Below are 17,590 nucleotides of genomic sequence, written 5' to 3' on the forward strand. Positions count from 1 at the left end.
ATGTCAGGCTACAGCGACTCAAGCAGGAGGGGCTCATGGAAGCCAGCTCTGGGAAGGTGCGGCAGGCTCAGGATGGTCGAGTCACACAAGTCAGGGAAGGAGAGGTTTTTGTGATCTGCCCACCGAGGGCTGGAGGGAACCTGGGCCAGCTCTCTTGGCCTTTGTCCGGCAGAATCCTCCTCAGCCTGTGGAGTCTACGCTCTGTGGCCTTTGCTGAAGACTTCTCTCTTTCCTGACTCAGAGAGCTTTCTCCAGGGGCTGGCAGGTTCTGGGGAAGCAGCCCCTCTCCCAAATTTTCGTGAAATCTCTTCTCCTATCACAGGCAGACTCTCCAGGGCCTGCAGCCAGATCTGTCTGGAGAAGAGGAGGCCTTGTCCCTCTCAGAAGATGTGAAGAATCTGGACAGAAGCTTCAATCGTCTCCTTATTACGTATCAGAGCAAGAAGGACCAGTTTGAGAGGATAAGCGGCGCGAATCCTTTGGGTGAGGAGGGCTGCTCAGGTGCCCGGGAGGCTGAGCCCCGCCTCAGCCCTGCACCTGCTGCTTCTCCATCTGGGGGGCCAGGGCGGCTCAGTTCCCTTCTTGTCTTCCCCCAGGGGCCTTCCGGATGCTGAGTGCAGCCTACCAGCGGTCCTCCCAGGCTGACCAGCAGGTCTCCGACAGCTTCCAGCTGCTCTTACAGCTCAGGGACAGCTGGAGAGAGGCAGAGAGGCTGGAGGGTCAGCTGGGAGGAGGAGCCGGAGTCAGTGGTTCCCAACTTGTGGCCCTGAGGCTGGAGATGGCTTCCTTGCCTGATCTGACACCCACCATCAACAAGGTGACTCAAAGCGTGGAACCCCACGTCCTGGGTCTCCCTGCTCCAGCTTGTCACAAGCCAGCTGCTGTCGTGCCTCTTCCTGGGGCAGTGTGAACCTACCCCACGCCCCCACCCATCCTGATCTTTGGCCCCTCACGGTGTGCTCAGTGGTTGCTAAGGAAACACGTTTTTTGGTGCCTGGTTGCCATGGAGACGTCTGGCTGTTTGTTCCCTGGGTGTGGGCTGGAAGTGGTTGTTGAAGAGCCTTGGGTATCCTCTTTGACGCCCCCTTCTCTCCACAGCTCTGCGGGGGCTCCAGGCAGGCGGCCTGTACCCCAGGAGCGTGCCCTGGAGAGCTGTGTCCTCAAGATAATGGCACAGCATGTGGCCCTCACTGCAGAGGTGCCCTCCCCAGAGCGGGTGGGGCCTTCCGGATGGCAGGGCAGGTGGCCCAGCAACTGCAGGGTTTCAACGCCCAGCTCCAGCAGACCCGGCGCATGGTGGGTGAAGCCACGGCAGGGCAGGCACATGTCGGTCAAGGCTAAGGCAATAGAGCCCCCAGGGCAAGTCAGTTTTTATTTCACAAGTCAGGAGACTGAAGTCCAGAGAGGTTAAGTAACTTGTCTGAGGCCCCACAGCAAGTGAGAGGTCGAGGAGGGGGGCCAGTGATTTGGGCTTTTGAACCTGACTCCACATCATTGCTTCCAGAGCCAAACCAGGTTAGCGCCCAGTGTTTCCCAGGTAGATCGCGGGTAGCGGGTGTCCACAGAATCCCTGAGGGCTGCCGGGAGGCGCTTTCGGGGCCTTGACAGCGGCTGACCTATGGCGTGTGCTGGCAGATCAAGGCCACTGAGATAGCTGCCTCGAAGGTGCAGTCAGATGCTCAGCACCTGGAGACCCAGGTCAGCGCCAGCCGCTCCCAGATGGAGGAGGACGTCAGGCGCCTGCGGCTCCTCATCCAGCAGGTCCGGGACTTCCTGTCAGGTGAGCCTGGCCCTTACCCTCCTTTGGCCTGATGTCTGGACTCCTGCCTGGTGCTGGACCCTCCGGTCCCTCCATCGAACTCGCTGCCTCCTCCCGTCGCCTCCAGGCCACCTGGCCAGCACCACCCCCACCCCCGCCCGCTCCCCTGGTTGGCTGCCAGAGCCCTTCAGGTGTTCTCGTTCCTCATCCCGAACCCCTCCTTGCCTTTCCCTCATTCTTGGAGTTACTGTGGCCTCTGTGCCCCTCCTGGGTGTGGCCTTGTGTCTTCCGGCCCATTCTTGACCGAGCTGACTCTTACCAGCCTCAGAGACAGGACACGTACTTTCTCGGCCTGGAATCCTCGTTCCAAGGACGCTGATTTCTTACCCTCATGGCTCCATTGGAAGGCCATCTCCCCAGAGAGGCCTTTCCCGACCACCCCATCTGATCCTCCTCCTCCCCTCCGCCCTCCCAGCATCTGACCCGCATGGTTTAACCTTCGTCACGCTGCTTCAAGCCTGTGGTTGTTGAATCCGTTTGTGTACAAGTGTATCATTAGCCTCTGCACTAGATTCTAAAGTCCATGGGGAAAGGGATGGCTGTCTGCCTGGTTCACTGTGTCCCTGGCACCCAGCATAAGCCAGACACAGAAAAGCACCCCATCTTGTTGAAGGGATGAATGAAGCAGATCCCCTCTCTTGCTGGCCCAGGAGCGGAAAGCTCCCTGGACAGGACTCAAGGTGGGTTGCTTTCCTCTTGGCCTCATCTTTCGCTTCTGCAAACTGGGATGGTAGTATTTCACGGTTCTTCTGGGGACCTAGTAACTGATGTAAAGTGTGTTTTGAAAAATTAAAGTTTCCTCAGGAATATGAGCTGATATTATTAGATTTCTGGTCCCTGCCCGGGAATTTACTTGGCCGGGAGCCCAGTTCCTAGGAGCCGAGGCCTTGGTGTGACAACAAGGCTCTTCTTTGCTACTATTGTGGTGCCTTTGCTCCCAGCAAGCCCCAGCTCCTGCCTGGGTATGGGGGGCAGGTTGGAGATGGGTGGGGAGGGTCTGCAGCAGTGGCTTGTCCAAGGCCAGGCTGGAGTCAGCCTCCCAGTGAGCCCCAGAATGGGGGAGACTGGATGCAGGGAGATGGTGCTCCGGAAACAAGGACGAAGGGGCAGGCCCAAGTCTGGGGCTTGGACTCGCAGATAAGGAAATCCTCCCTGATGCAGAGCCTAGTGATGCTGAATGGCATCATCGTTGATCAGGGGGTGGGAGGCAGGTTAGGAAGTCTCTGGGCTCACATGGATCGGCGGGGAGTCCCTCTTGTCCTCTAAACTGTACGTGTGTCTCAGGTCACGTCCTTTGACGGGGCCAGGGGCAGGGAGAAGGAACAGGGTCTGAGAGAGGCCTGATGCCTGTGAAGGGCCCAGGGCAGTTCCGGCAGTCTCCACGGCAGTGGGTTTTGGTGTGCAGAGAACTGTTCAGGGGCACAGGTACTAACCAGATGCTGCCGTGCACAGGGTCAGTGTGGGGGTATATGTGGGAGGACTGTGGGGGAAGGAGGACACGTGGTCTTTCCCAGGTCCTCAAATGGAGTTCACATAATCATCGCTCAGGCTCATTGAGTTCTCCCTAAGTGCCCAGCACCGCTCTAAGTGCTTTACGGGTATTACATGATGTAGTCCTGGTTGCCTACCACTTTGCAGAGGAGGGCTTCAGGCACAGGGAGGTTAAGGAACCTGCCGAAGGGCATCCAGCTTGGAGGGAATATGGGTAGGAGTCTTCTCACTCTGCTGTCCACACTCTAGATGATTGTACTATTAGATGGATACACACACACACATACACACAATTTTTGCTTAAGTTTTCCCTCTCTCTGGATTGCTTCCCTGCCTCATTTCTCCAGACCTGCCTAAGTCCTATTCCCCCTCTAAGAATCTTCTAGATGACCCATTCTCCAGGAACCCCCCCAACCCTCCCATCAGACTGGGTTAGGGCGCCCCTCTAGTAGTCCTCTGAGCCCCTGTGCTCGCCTTTGGCACTCAGGCTGGCCGTCCTTGGTTATGTGCCTGTCTGTTTTGAGCTCTGTGAGGACAGGGATTGAGTCTGTTTTGATTTTCAGTCTCAGTTCCCCGCGTGCTGGCCTCAAGTCCCAGGACAAACCATCCAGGTGGTCAGGTGCCCCCTTCCCCTACCACATCAGTCCCTTGATCTGTAAAAGTGAACGGGAGAGATAGGGAGGAGAGATAGGGAGGAGATGCCACATCTGTACTTCTGACCTTGCTCTCTGAGCCGGAGTTGGCTTATAAAATCCTTGCTGACCGGTTGTTTGATTTTGTCCTTTCGGGTTGAGGACCATTACCTATTTCACAGGTCTGAAAAGTGAGCTCAGAGGAGCCATTTGACTTGAAGCCAGTTTGCTTGAAGAGTAGAGGGGAAGCCTGGGTGTGGAAGTCTTTGAATCATTCATTCACTCTACAAACACCAAGTGCCTCTGAGGGTCAGGCACTGCGGCTGGGGCCGAGGATATGGAGGATACCCAGTCCCTGCCATCACAGGGCTTCTGGCGGGGTAACAGACAGATATGCGAGCATGGGTTCGGCATGTGGGAGGCGACAACTGCTAGGGAGAAGACAGGAGAGTAAGGGGTATCGGCATGGGGAAGGCTGTGATTCTAGATTGCGTGGCCAGGCTTGGCCTCTCTGAGAGGTGACACTGGAGCAAAGACCTCATGTTCTTTCTCTGCCTTTGCAAAAAGGAGCACACTGGCCTGGGGAGGGGTGTGTGGAAGGAGTCTTCTTGCCAAGGAAGCAGTTCGGCTCTGGCCGCTCTCCCCAGCGTAGGGCTGCTGCTGTTTGCGCTGTAGGCATTGTTCAGTCCCAGCTGCCTGGCAGCTCCTCCTTCTCTCCAGCCAGCAGTTTCCTGTGGCGTCAGACACTTAGCTGCCACAGCTGTGCCCACAGACCCTCCCCCCCAGCCCCCGCCGCCTCCACAGCGTTCCCAAAAGTTCTGAGAACAGGCCCCTGAGTGTCCCTGCAAGGGTGCAGCGGCTCCTCGGGTGGCCGGGGGCAGAGAGGCACGCGGGTGCTTCCCATGGAGCTGCTCAGCTCGGAGAAGCCTCTGATCTTTGGGGAGGTGGCGAGGCTCCGGGATCTGATGGACGGCTGTCTTCCAGACTCGGACACCGATGCGGCCACCATCCAGGAGGTCAGCGAGGCCGTGTTGGCTCTGTGGCTGCCCACAGACTCGGCCACGGTCCTGCGCAAGATGAATGAGATCCAGGGCATTGCCGCCAGGCTACCCAACGTGGACCTGGTGCTGTCTCAGACCAAGCAGGACATTGCTCGGGCCCAGAGGCTCCAGATGAAGGCCGAGCAGGCCAGGTATGGCCCGGGGCCCTGGACCTGTGTTTCCCCCTGCCCGGGGCTGGACTGAGGTTTTGCTCCCCGACTCCTTGGGTTGCTGGCAGAGGGTAAAGAATCTGTAACGTCAGAGGGGTGTGGAGGGCTGGGGGACAGGAGGGGTGCTTACCATGGTGGGGGTGGTGAAGTGAGAAACGGTGTCCAGGGTCACCCTGTCTTCCATATTGGTGATGCCAAAGGGTGTCTCTGACATAACGCTCCCACTGCCCAGGTCTGCTTGGTGTGATCCTGGGATGGAAAAGCTACTGTGTTAGGGCTCCCTTTTTAGTCTTGGCTGGGAAGGATAGTCTCTTGAGCTCGTTGGTGAGTGGAGCCGCGCATCTCTTCATTCACTGGTCTCTCATTCCCTCATCTCCGCTCCCCTCCCCCTGCTGCCACAGGAGCCGAGCCCACGCGGTGGAAGGCCAGGTGGAGGATGTGGTGGGGAACCTCCGGCAGGGCACGGTGGCGCTCCAGGAAGCTCAGGACACCATGCAAGGCACCAGCCGTTCCCTTCGGCTTATTCAGGAGAGGGTTGCGGAGGTGAGGGGGTGTGGCTTCCTTCCACTGGATTTGGGGATGAGCAGACAGATTCAGGCCCAAGATACAGAAAATGCCAGAAAGTGACCTGGAAGGGGACCTAAAGAGGGAAGACTATGAGCTATGGGCCTATGGGCGTGGCTTTGAGCCCTTGGTTTTCTGGTTGTGAGGCTTGATGGAAAAGGCCAGGGGTGGGCTCTGGGCTGCAGCGTGGTGTGTGTGTGTGTGTGTGTGTGTGTGTGTGTGTGTGTGTGTAGGGATTGGCTGAGCTGGGAGGGAGGGGGCTGCCTGGATGCCAGGGGACAGAGAGAGAGGGGATCAGCAAGGGGACAATAGTGGTATCCTGCTTGGAGAGAGTTTTTGCCACCCGATGAGCTGGGCCAGAGAAGGACAAGACCCCTGCTTAGGAGATCTGCCACAAGCCAGGTCTCTCTCCCCACCAAGGTTCAGCAGGTCCTGGGGCCGGCCGAAGGACTGGTGGCTGGAATGACGTCACAGCTGGGAGACTTCCGGGCGCGGATGGAGGAGCTCAGCCGCAGGGCCAGGCAGCAGCGGGAGCAGGCAGCGAGGGCCCAGCAGCTCACGGAGGGTGCTGAGCAGCGGGCACTGAGTGCCCAGGAGGTGAGGGCGGGTGGAGGTCATCCTGGGCAGAACCAGCGAGGGTGAGGGTCCTCAGCAGCAGAGGACTCTGTATGCTATCTGAGACCCTGGGCTCAAAAGCCATTGGAACATGTTATTCTAGAATCATCAGAAAGGGCTTCAGGACTCACCCTGACCTGGCCTGGCATCTGGACCCCACCTCGGGCCACCTCTGGGGAGTCAGTTCAGTGGTGTTGCAAATGATCTAGTCTAGTCCCTCTCTGTTTACAGAGGGAGGGGTCACGTTGTCTGGCCCCAAACTCACCTACAAAGCAGGTCCCTTGACAGCCAGTCCAGAGCCTGTCCCCTGCCATGGCTTCCCAGCCCAGAGGCAGTCATGACTTGACCTAACCTGGGCCCCACCATTGTCAGAATTGTGTCAGAGAGGTGATCAGAGGGCCCTCCTCTAGGTCTCCAGTGTACCGGGAACTTCGGCATTCATGGTCAGTGCCAGTAGCGACCTGGCTGCCGAGTACACTGCTGAGTGACCACTAGGTGCCCGGCGCTGGGTGGGAAAGGACAGGAGCAGATGGAGGGACGGACGTGCAGATGAAGTAAGATACGGTGTGGGGTCTCGGGGTTTTCACAGGCCAGAGCCACCCCCTGGCATGTGGATTTGAGTGCTGTAGAGTGCTTTAGCCAAAGGTCTTTAGGACTTTGGGTGCTGCTGCTTATGGCCCTGAGATGGTTTTCCCTTTTTCAGGGATTTGACAGACTAAAGCAAAAATATGCTGAGTTGAAGGACCAGTTGGGTCGAAGCCCCATGCTGGGGGCGCAGGGCAGCCGGATCCTGAGCGTCAAGACGGAGGCTGAGGAGCTGTTTGGGGAGACCATGGAGATGATGGACAGGATGAAAGGTGAAGGGACGCTGCTGGGGCTTGGACTCCTGGCATCCCGGGAGGCAGATCCCAGCCCAGGGCTTCTGAGGCCCGGCCTTGTCAGAGCTGGCCGTGCTGAGGGGGCGAGAGCAGTGGGGCTTCCCCAAGTGCCCAGGGAGTAGGAGGCACGATGATGGGGCTGTGGGGACTGAGGAGATTCTCGTAAGATTCGTGCTGCCCTCAGGAGCTTGCGGTCTAGACGGGGCCATTTTCCTGGTCCCCTGCAAGATGCCTGGAACTACCCAGCAGCACAAGGGGGTCTGTGACGGGAGCCCGCATGATAAGCACTCTGTGGACGGACGTTTCTGTCCAAGAGAAATGCTCGGTGAAGGTAATATTCAGAAGAGATTAGACTTGACGTAGGCCTGGGGGAGGCTGTGAGGAAAAGTAGGGACTTTAAGACAGTGAGGGGGAAGCAACAAGACATGTTGTAGGGCTGAGGGGCAGGAGCACCCAGCAGGAGAGGAGGGGTAAAGAGGGTCAGAATGGTTGGGAGAGAAGCAGCATGGGGTCAGTGTGGCCGGGTCCACAGGGCTGGCCTCAGGGCCAGCACGAGAGGGGAGAGAGCAGAGAACCATCCAAAGGTTTTGAATACAGCAGAGACAATAAAAAATTGTTGTCAAAAGGGTTCTGAGGTTCTTCCGATGTGAGAGCAGGGATTTCCAGGAATTGGGCTCAGTCTCTAAGATGTGATGACAGGTCACTGCCCTGGTGTGCCCAGCGAATGCCACAAACAGAATTTCTCTGAATTTCAGAGAAAACAGACAAGAATCTGTTTGGCCGGCAGGTGGACACCCTGGGGAAGGTTGGGTGGGTAAGTTGACGAGGTAGGCTGGAGGCTGCGGCCAGCCGTCCCAGAAGGGTGAGCTGCTGAGCCCGACGGGGTTGCCGAGGCTTGCATCAGTGCCTGCCCTGCCCTCGTCCATCAGTGTTTTATGCGAAGATAAAGAATTTGTTTATCAAACCTGTGGACAACAGGTCGTTAATCCTTTAGGTAAGAGAACCAGTCATTCTAAGGCTATCTCAGAAGGCTGAGAGGATGCACTGAACCGAGCAGGGTAACATGAAAGAGAAGTGTTACCTTCCACTCTGGCCTTATTTGGGCCCAGGCTCACAAGTACAGCTCGGGTGAGGCCTGGCTTCTTAGTGGCTCACGTACCTGAAAACATTTTATAAGCGCTCAAATGATAAAACGTTTCAAAATTGGTGAGTGAGAAGGAAATATGAATTGTTAGTCACCTGGAAAAAACCCAGGGGTTCCGAGTGATTTTAAGCTCCATGGAAGTCGGGGGTGTCTTGCTACCGCCCAAAAGGCAGACACATACAAAGCTTGTGAAATCTTTAGTAACTGGTGTGTCACAGGCTTATGAATCAGAAAAGGCTTAGCTTGTAGCAATGGAATAGGCATTTACCTGTTGGCAGGAGTTTACCTTTCATTGTAGGATTTTGGGGAAGACCATGTGTGGGGGTTGGGGGTCCTGGGGATGGGGACCAGGGAACACAACAGTAGCTGTGAAAATTTCATTATTTGATCAGCCTGCAGGCCCGGAGAGATGGCCCCCACTCTGGCCAGCAGCACCACTGTTCCAGTGCCTGTGGGATCTCACCTGGCGGGTGGTGTTTAGCGGGGGGACTGATAAGTCTGTGCCTATCGGGGGAGCGCCACCAGGGCTGGGAGGTCGAGAGACTTCGTAGTGACATCAGGTGAAGAATGGGTGAAGGAACTAGGGAGATTTCATCTGAGAAGGTGTGGCCTCAGACATCTCTAAGACTTCCACGTGGGAGACAGAAGAGCTATATTCCCCATTTACTCCTAGGAGATGGACCTGAGACAACTGAGTGGAAGCGGAAGTGGTCAGATTCTGGCTTCATGAGACTCTGAGCAGCTAGAGCTGCCTAAAGTTGGAGCCTTGTGAGGCCACACACTCCCTCCCTATTCCTGGGGGAGTTCGGGCTGAGGCTGGTACCAGTCCCCGTGAGTGTGGCAGAGAGGCCTCTCGCCTAGGCTGACAGGAGGGTCCGGCTGCACTCGGTCACTTTGGAGTCCCCCACATCCCCCATGTATAATCTAGTGGTGGCATACGGAATGGACCAGAGTGGGGGTGGGGGGGACTAGATTTATCTGGAGGGGTAATTAGGGAAGGGAAAGTGCAGGGGAATTCTGGTGCTCCAGCTGGCTCTGTGGTCGTGGTGCCTGCTGGAGGATCCCTGGTGGGACGGCAGCTGAGTCTAGCAGTCATAGGTTGCTAATCTTGATGCTAGTGGTTTGCTTCGTCAGTCTAGGACAACTGAGAGAGCATAGAGCAGAGGAGAAGGGTAGGGGCTTCCTGGGTCTGGTTTCTGTAAGAGTGGCGTAGGGGTGGAGAGCCAAGAGCTGCCTCAGTGTCCAGCTGCCCCCCCTTCCCCCAAGCAGGTGATTTCTCCTGCAGGTACTGCCTCTGGGTGGGTGGGAGAAGAAGGAAGGGTGGGGAGGCTCTGGGTGTCTCACCAGCTCCTCCACCCACCCGCCTTGCCCTCCATCTGCCCTCAGACATGGAGTCCGAGCTGCTTCGGGGGAGCCAGACCATCAAACTCCGCTCGGCAGACCTGACGGGGCTGGAGAAGCACGTGGAGCAGATCCGCGACTACATCAATGGGCGTGTGCTTTACTATGCCACCTGTAAGTGATATGCCAGCCTCCAGCCCCTGGCCCCCGCTCATCTGCCCTCTTTACTTGGGCTGGATTCCATCCCAGCTCCAGGAGACTTTTCTACAGCCTTGAAGCACAGCCCGAACCCCCCTGTGTGCAGCTGGTAAGATCTTTCTGGGCTGCTGCTGAGCCTGAGCTGATGGGAAACTGTATTCGAGAGACAGAGGGGGTGGAGGCGGGCTGTGGCCTTGGGACAAGGAGCTCTAAGTGGAGGTGCACTTGGCCGGCCGGCGTCCTTGCCCTTCAGCTTCCATGGAGGCTGAAGCCTGGATGAACACAAAAACTGAACCAAAAAATGACATACAAATGAAAAGCCCAATAAAAACCTTTGGCAAGAAGTCTGGAGGTTGAAAGAGAGAAATTGGTCTGTGTCCCATAAGTAAACCTTTGTCACTTGTTCCTGTCTCCCACCTAGGGTTCCGGGGCGCTCCTCTGCTCAAGCCCAAAGCCCAGTGGTGTAGGGAGCACAGGCTGCCCCATGTGGCTCAGTACAGCTTGCTTGTCACCCAAACTTAGAGGGACTGGACCCCTTTGTCCCAGGACCTAATGGAACCCATCCTTGAAGACCCGATGATTTTCATCTTTGAGCAGTGACCCAGTTGCTCCTTCACAGATGAGGAAATAGAAATCCAGAGAAAGGAGGGCTTGTGTCCACATTCCCACAGCTCCAGAGGCAGAATCTGTGTCTCTTGGGATCTCAAAGAGAAGCTGCAGATGGATGTGCGTTTGTGTGTGCAGCAGGTAGGGAAACAGCACGGGTGTTTGTGCTAACCACGGCCTGTGCCATGTGCTAGGCGTTTTCAAAATTTAAAAAAAAAAAATTTGTCTTAAAGGTTTTACTTATTTATTTGAGAGAGAGAGAGACAGACAGAGACAGAGAAACAAAACAAAAACAGGTGGAGAGACAGAGAGGAAGAAGCAGACTCCCTGCTGAGCAGGGAGCCTATTGTGGAACTCGATCCCAGGACCCTGGGATCATGACCTGAGCGGAAGGCAGGCGCTTAACCAACGGAGCCCCCCAGGAACCCCATGCTAGGCATTTCACCTACATTTTCTTGACATTATTAATCATGTTGATTATTTACTGAGCACTGTGCAAGCACTGTCTGCGTTATCTCATGATGCTGGTTCCATTTGACAAGTGAGGAAACCAAGACACAGATGGTTGTGTCACTCCCCGAAGGTCACAGATGTGGAAGGGCCAAGGCAGGGCAGGGCTTCAAATCACCATCATCTAGATCATCTAATATCGTTGTTAGGAGACTGGACTGTGTGAGCTCTGACAGAGCTACCCCAGGAGCGGTGGTGAGGAGGGAATGAGTCACCAGCGGTATCTCAGGTCAACTACTAGCAGGCACACACTATGCACTCAGTCTGTGTCTGCCTTTACACTGCCAGGTTCCTCCAGACCCCAAGGCCCCAGCACACTCTCCACTCCGCACAGGCGCCGAAGTCCCAGAGCCACATCTGACTTTACGAATAACCAAATGAAGTCTCATAGAGAAAAATATGTCCATTTTATTGAGCACAACACCGAACGTGAAGCTGGAGGGGACGGGGGTACATGAAAACGAGGGAGGGACAAGAATGTTTCTGATTTTCTGGGAGAGAAGAGCAGAAGCAGGATGAAAATTACCAGCTGAAATGGAAACAGTCAACTTCCAACTTTTACTTAATCGGGTGTGGGTGAGGCATCCCGCCAGGATGAGAATTCCTTACAGCCCCTCATCACTGATTTCTTTCTTTTCCATCTGGAAGGCTGTGGTACTGCTTTTGGCCTGGGGCAGGGAGGGAGGTGTGCTGGGCCAGTTGGATCTGATCATGGAGTCAAGGACTGGAACTTGAGAGCTCATAGGCAGAGCAGGAGCCCCTGGCCATTCATGCAGATGGGCAGGCGACTACCTTAATGAGCCCGTGCTGGCCACGGGCATCAAGGCCTCGAGGCAGGAGCATGTGCTGAGCAGGAGTCGGGGGTTGAGGCTCCATATGGCTTTGCTCAGAGAAGGTGACACAGCCTGGCCAGCCCAGGAAGCTTTTCATCACAAACGACACAGACCCGGGCGAGAGCTACCTAGTTCACTGCACAGAGCCACGGCACGTAGGGTGTTGGGGGCACAGAGCAGGCAGGCCAGGGAGACCCCGGGGGGTGGGTGACCGCCGGCTCCTCCTGCCCACAGCTTCAACGAGGCCTCCGCGCCTTGGGGGCTCGCTCCTGGGCCTTCTGGAAGGGTCTGCCCCAGGCGGCAGCCGCCTGCTGTTTCTCACCGTCACCCACTCCCGCCAGGCCCTGCTCTGCCCGTCTCGCCTTCCTCCCGTTGCAGGGTGGACACCGGGCTGGGAAGGCAGAGAAGAGTCGCGTGCCTCTCCTGCCGAGGAAAGGGGTTCAGGGTGGCTGTGGGCCTGCGGCTCCCGGGGGCCCTCAGACCCATTCATTCAGCCGGTGATGGGGCTGGCCTTCTGGGACAGCAGCTCTCCCTGAGCCCCCTGCCTTGGCCCTCCCACCTGTGTTGCCTCACCTGAAAATCGACCCAGACGCGGGCTCCAGGGATCACATAATGAGACAGACTCCAGTCTGCCCCGCCCGGCAGTGGGAACCGCCACCCGCTTTAACTGGCACCATGACCTCTGATTTGTAGTTCCTGGAAAGCAAGCGCGGTGGGGGCTGTGACGTGTTCGGGGAAGGGACAAGAGCTGTGGGAGCTCTCGGCGCCTGTGGCCTCCGCTTGGCCCTCCCTCCCTCAGGTTCACAAAGTACAAGCCCTTGCAGAGAGGATGGAGATGACAATGGAGCCCCACTTCCCCCCGCCACCCAAAACACAATGGTTCTAGAAACTTGAGAAATCGACTGCCCACCACGGACACGTACACAGTTTTCTGCAGACATTTTGTAATTCCTGTTGCTTCACTAAGCTTTTAGGTAGCTCTGTGAGGTGGGCTGAGCAGGCGAGCGTGCTCTCACAGATGAGCAAACCAGAGACGGGGACATCCACTGATCCGACAGCAGCCACTCAGCTAGGGGCAGGGACAGGACTGCGGGCACTGCCCCCACCCCCAGCCCAGAGCTCTTCCCGCCCTGCGGAGCCAGCTCCCTTCAGCCCCAGCACCCAAGCAGGGCGAGGCCTCTGTCTCTGGCGGAGGATACGTACTGTTTCTTGTTGGCTTTTTTGAGCAGGGCGGGCTCGGAGCTGTAGGAGGACTTCCCTTTGCCCCCGATGCTCAGGCAGCTGGAGCAGCAGCCGCAGGGCCCGGCGGCCAGGGGCCCCTGCTGCATGGGCACCAGGCTGCTGCTGATGCGGAGCGAGCCGTTGACCAGGCAGTTGAGGGACCGGCCCCCGGGGGCCGCCGGCCGGGCGCCGAGCTGGCAGGGCAGCCGTGTCAGGGCGGGAAGGGCCGCACTCTGATCCAGGGCCGGGGCCTCGGGGACGGTGATCTCGGAGGAGCCGGATCTCGAGGCTTCTGAGACTGGGGTGCTGGGTGGCCTGTTTTCCACCTCCGGGCGGAGGCCTGGGCTGTGCAGGTTCATGTGTAGCTTCCTCATGTGGTGGACCACAGCGGCCGCGTTGAAGGCTTGCTGAGGAGACACGAGACCCGCCTCTGACCCTCTGCATTCTCGTAGGGCCACGGGGCTCAGGCTTTCCCTCCGCCTGGCGGCTTCGGCCTCTTGAAACTGATGTGCTCACATCTCACTTCAGAGAGGGTCCAGGGAGGCCCAGTGGCTGCCAGGAAGCCCCAGGGAAAGCCCCTGGCCAGCCCCGCCCCAGCTCAGCCTCCAGGGGCCCAGAGCAGCCCACCTGCCTCCTGCAAAGGGCCACTTACCCTCCACTTGCTCTTGGCAAAGTTCTTCTGGATCTGGAGACTGACTGACGGGTAGATGTCCCGGTGGAGGGCTGTGTTCCCATCAATCCTGTGGGTGTAGAAGAGAAGCCTGGCTCACTGGGGGCCGTGCGTGCAGGACCAGGTTAAGCTGAGTGCTGTGCCTCAGAGGAAGGGTGGCCCATGGCAGAAATGGGCTGGAACCAGGGCTCCTCTGTCCCCTTGGGCAGCTCATTACGGGTTCCATGCTTTGGCAAAACCGAAGTCTTATTTTATAGTAGGTGGGCAAACTATGACCTGTGGGGCAGATCTACCCATGGCCTGTAACGAGGTCTCACTGGGACCCAGACACGCCCGTTCATTCAAGTAGGAGCTGTGGCTGCTTCCATGCGACAAGGGCAGACTGAGTCGTTGCCTTATAGACCGTACGGCCAGCTAAGCCTAAAATACTTATTTTCTGGCTTCTTAGAGAATAGGCTTTCTGGGCCCTGTGTCAGAGGGTGCTTGGGTTATCACTATCCTTTAGCTCAAAACTTTCCTCAGAACACACCTCTTCCAGGAAGACTTCCTCAGTGAGGCCTCCCAATACAGGCCGCCTTCTTCCTGGTCATCCATCTCTACATGCTCCTCAGATACTTGCCATTACATGGCCCAGGACTTTCTAGGTACTAGGGACACAGAGTAGTAACAGATGGGACCCTCATCTCTGGGGTCTTCCAGTGGAGCTGTGGAACCTTGTTCCATGCCATGAACTTGAGTAATTCATGGTAAGCTGTGTAATTGCTAGAGGGAGGTAAGGAGGTGAGCCTGACCTGCAGGACCCAGGGCTTCAGGCAGGGCAGAAACTGCTCTGGATCCTGATGGATGCTACATAGAAGGCAAGAGGCAGGACATTCTAGGTGGTGAAAATGGTGTGACCCAAGGTGTAGGTTGGAAAAAGCTTGGGATAGGGAGTAGGAGAGGGCAGAAAGAGAAAGAGAGCTTTGAGGCCTTTCTGGAACAGAGAAGGTATGTTGGGACTTTGGGGAAATGCAGGTGGAGGTAAAGGGTCAGGCCAGATTAGGGAACACGTGAAGAGGCAGAGGAACCTAGGCTTGCTGTGGCAGCAGGTGGGGCACTATTATGAATCCTGAGCAGGGGTGAAGCATGAACAAGGGGTAGAGCATGTTCACTTTACTGACCAGTTCCTTTGTGATTCTTTGCCAATCGCCTCACTTAGAGCAGGTTTTGACCCCACAGTGAAACGATGCTCTTCAGGACAGGGCAGAGCTGCCTACTCCTGGGGCCTCTTGAGTAGCTAGTACTGAGTACTGCATCCTAGTACTGGTAACAGTGCCTGGCTGCGTCTGTCTCCTGGCCTTGACTAGTGACACAGTAGCCACTCTGGAGTCGGAACCCACTTCCTTAAATGCTGTCTGCACCTCTAGCTGGACCGGACACAGGCGTCCGCGCTCCTTGCGTGCTGAAGAGCAGAGAGCTCAGGGAAGCCGACTCTTGGGAAACACCGCTTGAATGAGTCGTCATGGTCTCTGGGGAACCACCAGGCTAGGGGCTGGAGCTCAGCCCACCCTCACTCACCACGGGTGCCTCAAGGCCTTCTCGCAGGTATACCGTTCATTCGGGTCCTTCTCCAGCAGGTGGCAAATAAAATCCTTAGCTAAGGGGAGCAATCAAAGACACAATAGGGACCAGGTTTCATGACTGATGGAAACTCACTTCCGGGCTGGTGGGTGGCAGCGAATGCATCCTTAGCTAATCTTCCAAAGAGGCAATTTTAAGACTCTTAAAAGAGAGAAGAAAAAAAAATCCAAACCACCTAACAGCAGCCCACCATAAACCACCAAAGAGAGACTCTCCATGGCCTCCCCCACACAGCACTGCAGATACAGCTCTTCTCACAAGGCCCCGCCGTGCCTGCAGGTCTCGGGGGTCTGCCTTTGCACCACCCAGGCACCGGCAGCCATGAGTGGGCACACGTGAGTGCAGCCTCAGCCCTCCACGGATCTCCACTTAATGGACCCAATGACTTGTAACGACTGCCTCCTCTCACACGCGCAGACATTGCAGGCTCTCAGTCTGGTTATATAATAAAGGCAAAACTTGGCCTTGGTTTTGCCACTCGTGCCTGGAACACTCCCTTGGGCAGGCTCTGCCCTCCTGGCTCCTCATCTAAACTCCCCTGCACTCCGCCCCCCTCTTCTTGCATCCTGTGGTTCTGTCTCCAGGAAAACAAAAGCATGAACCTGAGATGCGAATAATTTATTTGGCCTTTGAGCCAGATGAAGATTTCTCCACTCTCCTTGGCAGCCTGTTCTAGAAGATTCCCAGGGGACTTTCAAGAGCCAGGACTGTCATCCGCTGTTAAGCTCTTTTTCTCTTGGAAGCCTTTGCCTTGAGCCTGTTGTCTGGTCCTTCACACCTGCTAGCCTTACCTGACTCAGAAATGTCATCCCAGAATGGAGACTCAAATTCATAGTAGCCCTCCTTGATCTTCTCGAAGAGCTTCGACTCCGTTTCTTCATAGAAGGGGGGATACCCACACAACCTGCAGTGAAACAGGAAGGAGTTATGCTGCTAACAACCCGTCTCTCCCCTCTGCCCGGCCTCCACTGCAGATCACAGGCAGGAAACAGGAACCCCAACCAGCAGTAGGAACAGGATCTGCCTGATTCTGGAATGATGCAGACCCCATCAAGCAACTCTGGAGGGCCCCTTTGTGCGTTATTCCCCCCAAAGCCACACTGCCCCTGCTATACCTCCCCGACACTTAGAGGATGTATAAAATACCTTTAAGAGAGATAACAGAACATCTGCTTGAATGTACGTTTAGTGAGGGATTTTTAAGGTTATTTTGTTCTTTATTCTTTAGTACCTACACTGGTGATTAGCGCAGAAGAGACGGTCAATGAACTTTTGTTGAGTACACGAATAAATGAGAGTAGTTATTCAACATAAGGTTAGTAAATAAAAAGTTGAGTCCCTGCTAAGGGATAGATATGGTATTTTCCTAAGAGCAGAGTCATCTGGAGGTGAGGAGGGATGGTGGGGGAGGGTGATGAATAGGTCTGGCAAGGAGAGGCCAAGACGATGTGAACAGGAACTATGACCCGGTTCATTCAGGCCATCACTTTGCCTTGGGCAGACTTGCCCAATCTGAGATGGGAACATTGTGCCCACTTGGCTTCTAAGCTTGGCTTGGCCTTTCCTTTCTTCACTGCTCGTTCCATAGAGCAGGATTCAACACAGTTATAGAGACTAAATGGGGGTGGGGTGCAGGAAGAGACAGAACCATATGGCTGAACAGTGGGTTCACACGGAGCTCTATTGTAATAACCTGGTGGAGACCAGGACGGAAACCTTTGGAGCTGTGTGCCTGGTAAGTGTGAGTGTGTGTGTGTGTATGTGGATGCACATGTGTACACGCACATGCTTTGAAGGTGGATGTTGCTTGAGGAGCTAAGATAAGGGAGGGGAGAAAAAGGATGAGCTGTTCTGAGATTTCCCAGGAATTGAGCCAATGCAGGCTTCTACTCACAATATGTAAGTGATGACGCCAATGGACCAGCAATCCACAGCCTTGCTGTAGGGTTTCTGGGCCAACACTTCCGGAGCTGCAGCAAATGAAAGGTAGAGTCAGGGATGGAACAAGAAGAGAGGGCTGAGAGGTGGGGGTCAAAGGTCAGGAAGAGGATTAGAGAAGCAGACTAGGAAGCTCCTGGGATGGTAGTGTTTCTGTAAGAATGAAAACTTTCCCAGGGCAGGGACTGGGGCTCTCCCATAATCCTGAATCTTCCTCCGTCAGCCTGGAAGGTTCCCATGACAGAGCCTATGACTCTTACATCAGACCAGGGCTACATCTCTCCCATCAGACTGAGTACT

The 17,590-nt window shown here is 56.0% G+C and overlaps 2 protein-coding genes across 7 annotated transcripts in view; one reads left to right on the forward strand and one right to left on the reverse strand.

The window, feature by feature from the left end:
* The window catches only part of LAMB3 (laminin subunit beta 3), a 63,304-nt gene extending 53,049 nt beyond the window's left edge, over positions 1 to 10,255 (forward strand). For all 6 annotated transcript variants that reach the window (XM_047704878.1, XM_047704879.1, XM_047704881.1 and 3 more), the window contains 9 exons: positions 323 to 483; positions 597 to 817; positions 1,099 to 1,296; positions 1,636 to 1,780; positions 4,927 to 5,134; positions 5,554 to 5,695; positions 6,137 to 6,313; positions 7,035 to 7,188; positions 9,740 to 10,255. In XM_047704878.1, coding sequence (XP_047560834.1) covers positions 323 to 483; positions 597 to 817; positions 1,099 to 1,296; positions 1,636 to 1,780; positions 4,927 to 5,134; positions 5,554 to 5,695; positions 6,137 to 6,313; positions 7,035 to 7,188; positions 9,740 to 9,876 — 1,543 coding nt within the window. In that variant the 3' untranslated portion in view covers positions 9,877 to 10,255. The remainder of the gene's footprint in view (positions 1 to 322; positions 484 to 596; positions 818 to 1,098; positions 1,297 to 1,635; positions 1,781 to 4,926; positions 5,135 to 5,553; positions 5,696 to 6,136; positions 6,314 to 7,034; positions 7,189 to 9,739) is intronic.
* Positions 10,256 to 11,405: 1,150 nt separating this feature from the next.
* CAMK1G (calcium/calmodulin dependent protein kinase IG) overlaps positions 11,406 to 17,590 on the reverse strand; it is a 28,287-nt gene continuing 22,102 nt past the window's right edge. The window contains exons 7-13 of the mRNA XM_047705574.1: positions 17,247 to 17,322; positions 16,144 to 16,256; positions 15,290 to 15,368; positions 13,715 to 13,802; positions 13,045 to 13,469; positions 12,415 to 12,537; positions 11,406 to 12,264 (exon numbers count right to left, since the gene is read on the reverse strand). Of these exons, the coding sequence (XP_047561530.1) occupies positions 12,447 to 12,537; positions 13,045 to 13,469; positions 13,715 to 13,802; positions 15,290 to 15,368; positions 16,144 to 16,256; positions 17,247 to 17,322 (872 nt within the window). The 3' untranslated portion in view covers positions 11,406 to 12,264; positions 12,415 to 12,446. The remainder of the gene's footprint in view (positions 12,265 to 12,414; positions 12,538 to 13,044; positions 13,470 to 13,714; positions 13,803 to 15,289; positions 15,369 to 16,143; positions 16,257 to 17,246; positions 17,323 to 17,590) is intronic.

Source organism: Lutra lutra, chromosome 15, assembly GCF_902655055.1.
Source record: "Lutra lutra chromosome 15, mLutLut1.2, whole genome shotgun sequence".
In the NCBI taxonomy this organism is placed as follows: Eukaryota; Metazoa; Chordata; class Mammalia; order Carnivora; family Mustelidae; genus Lutra; species Lutra lutra.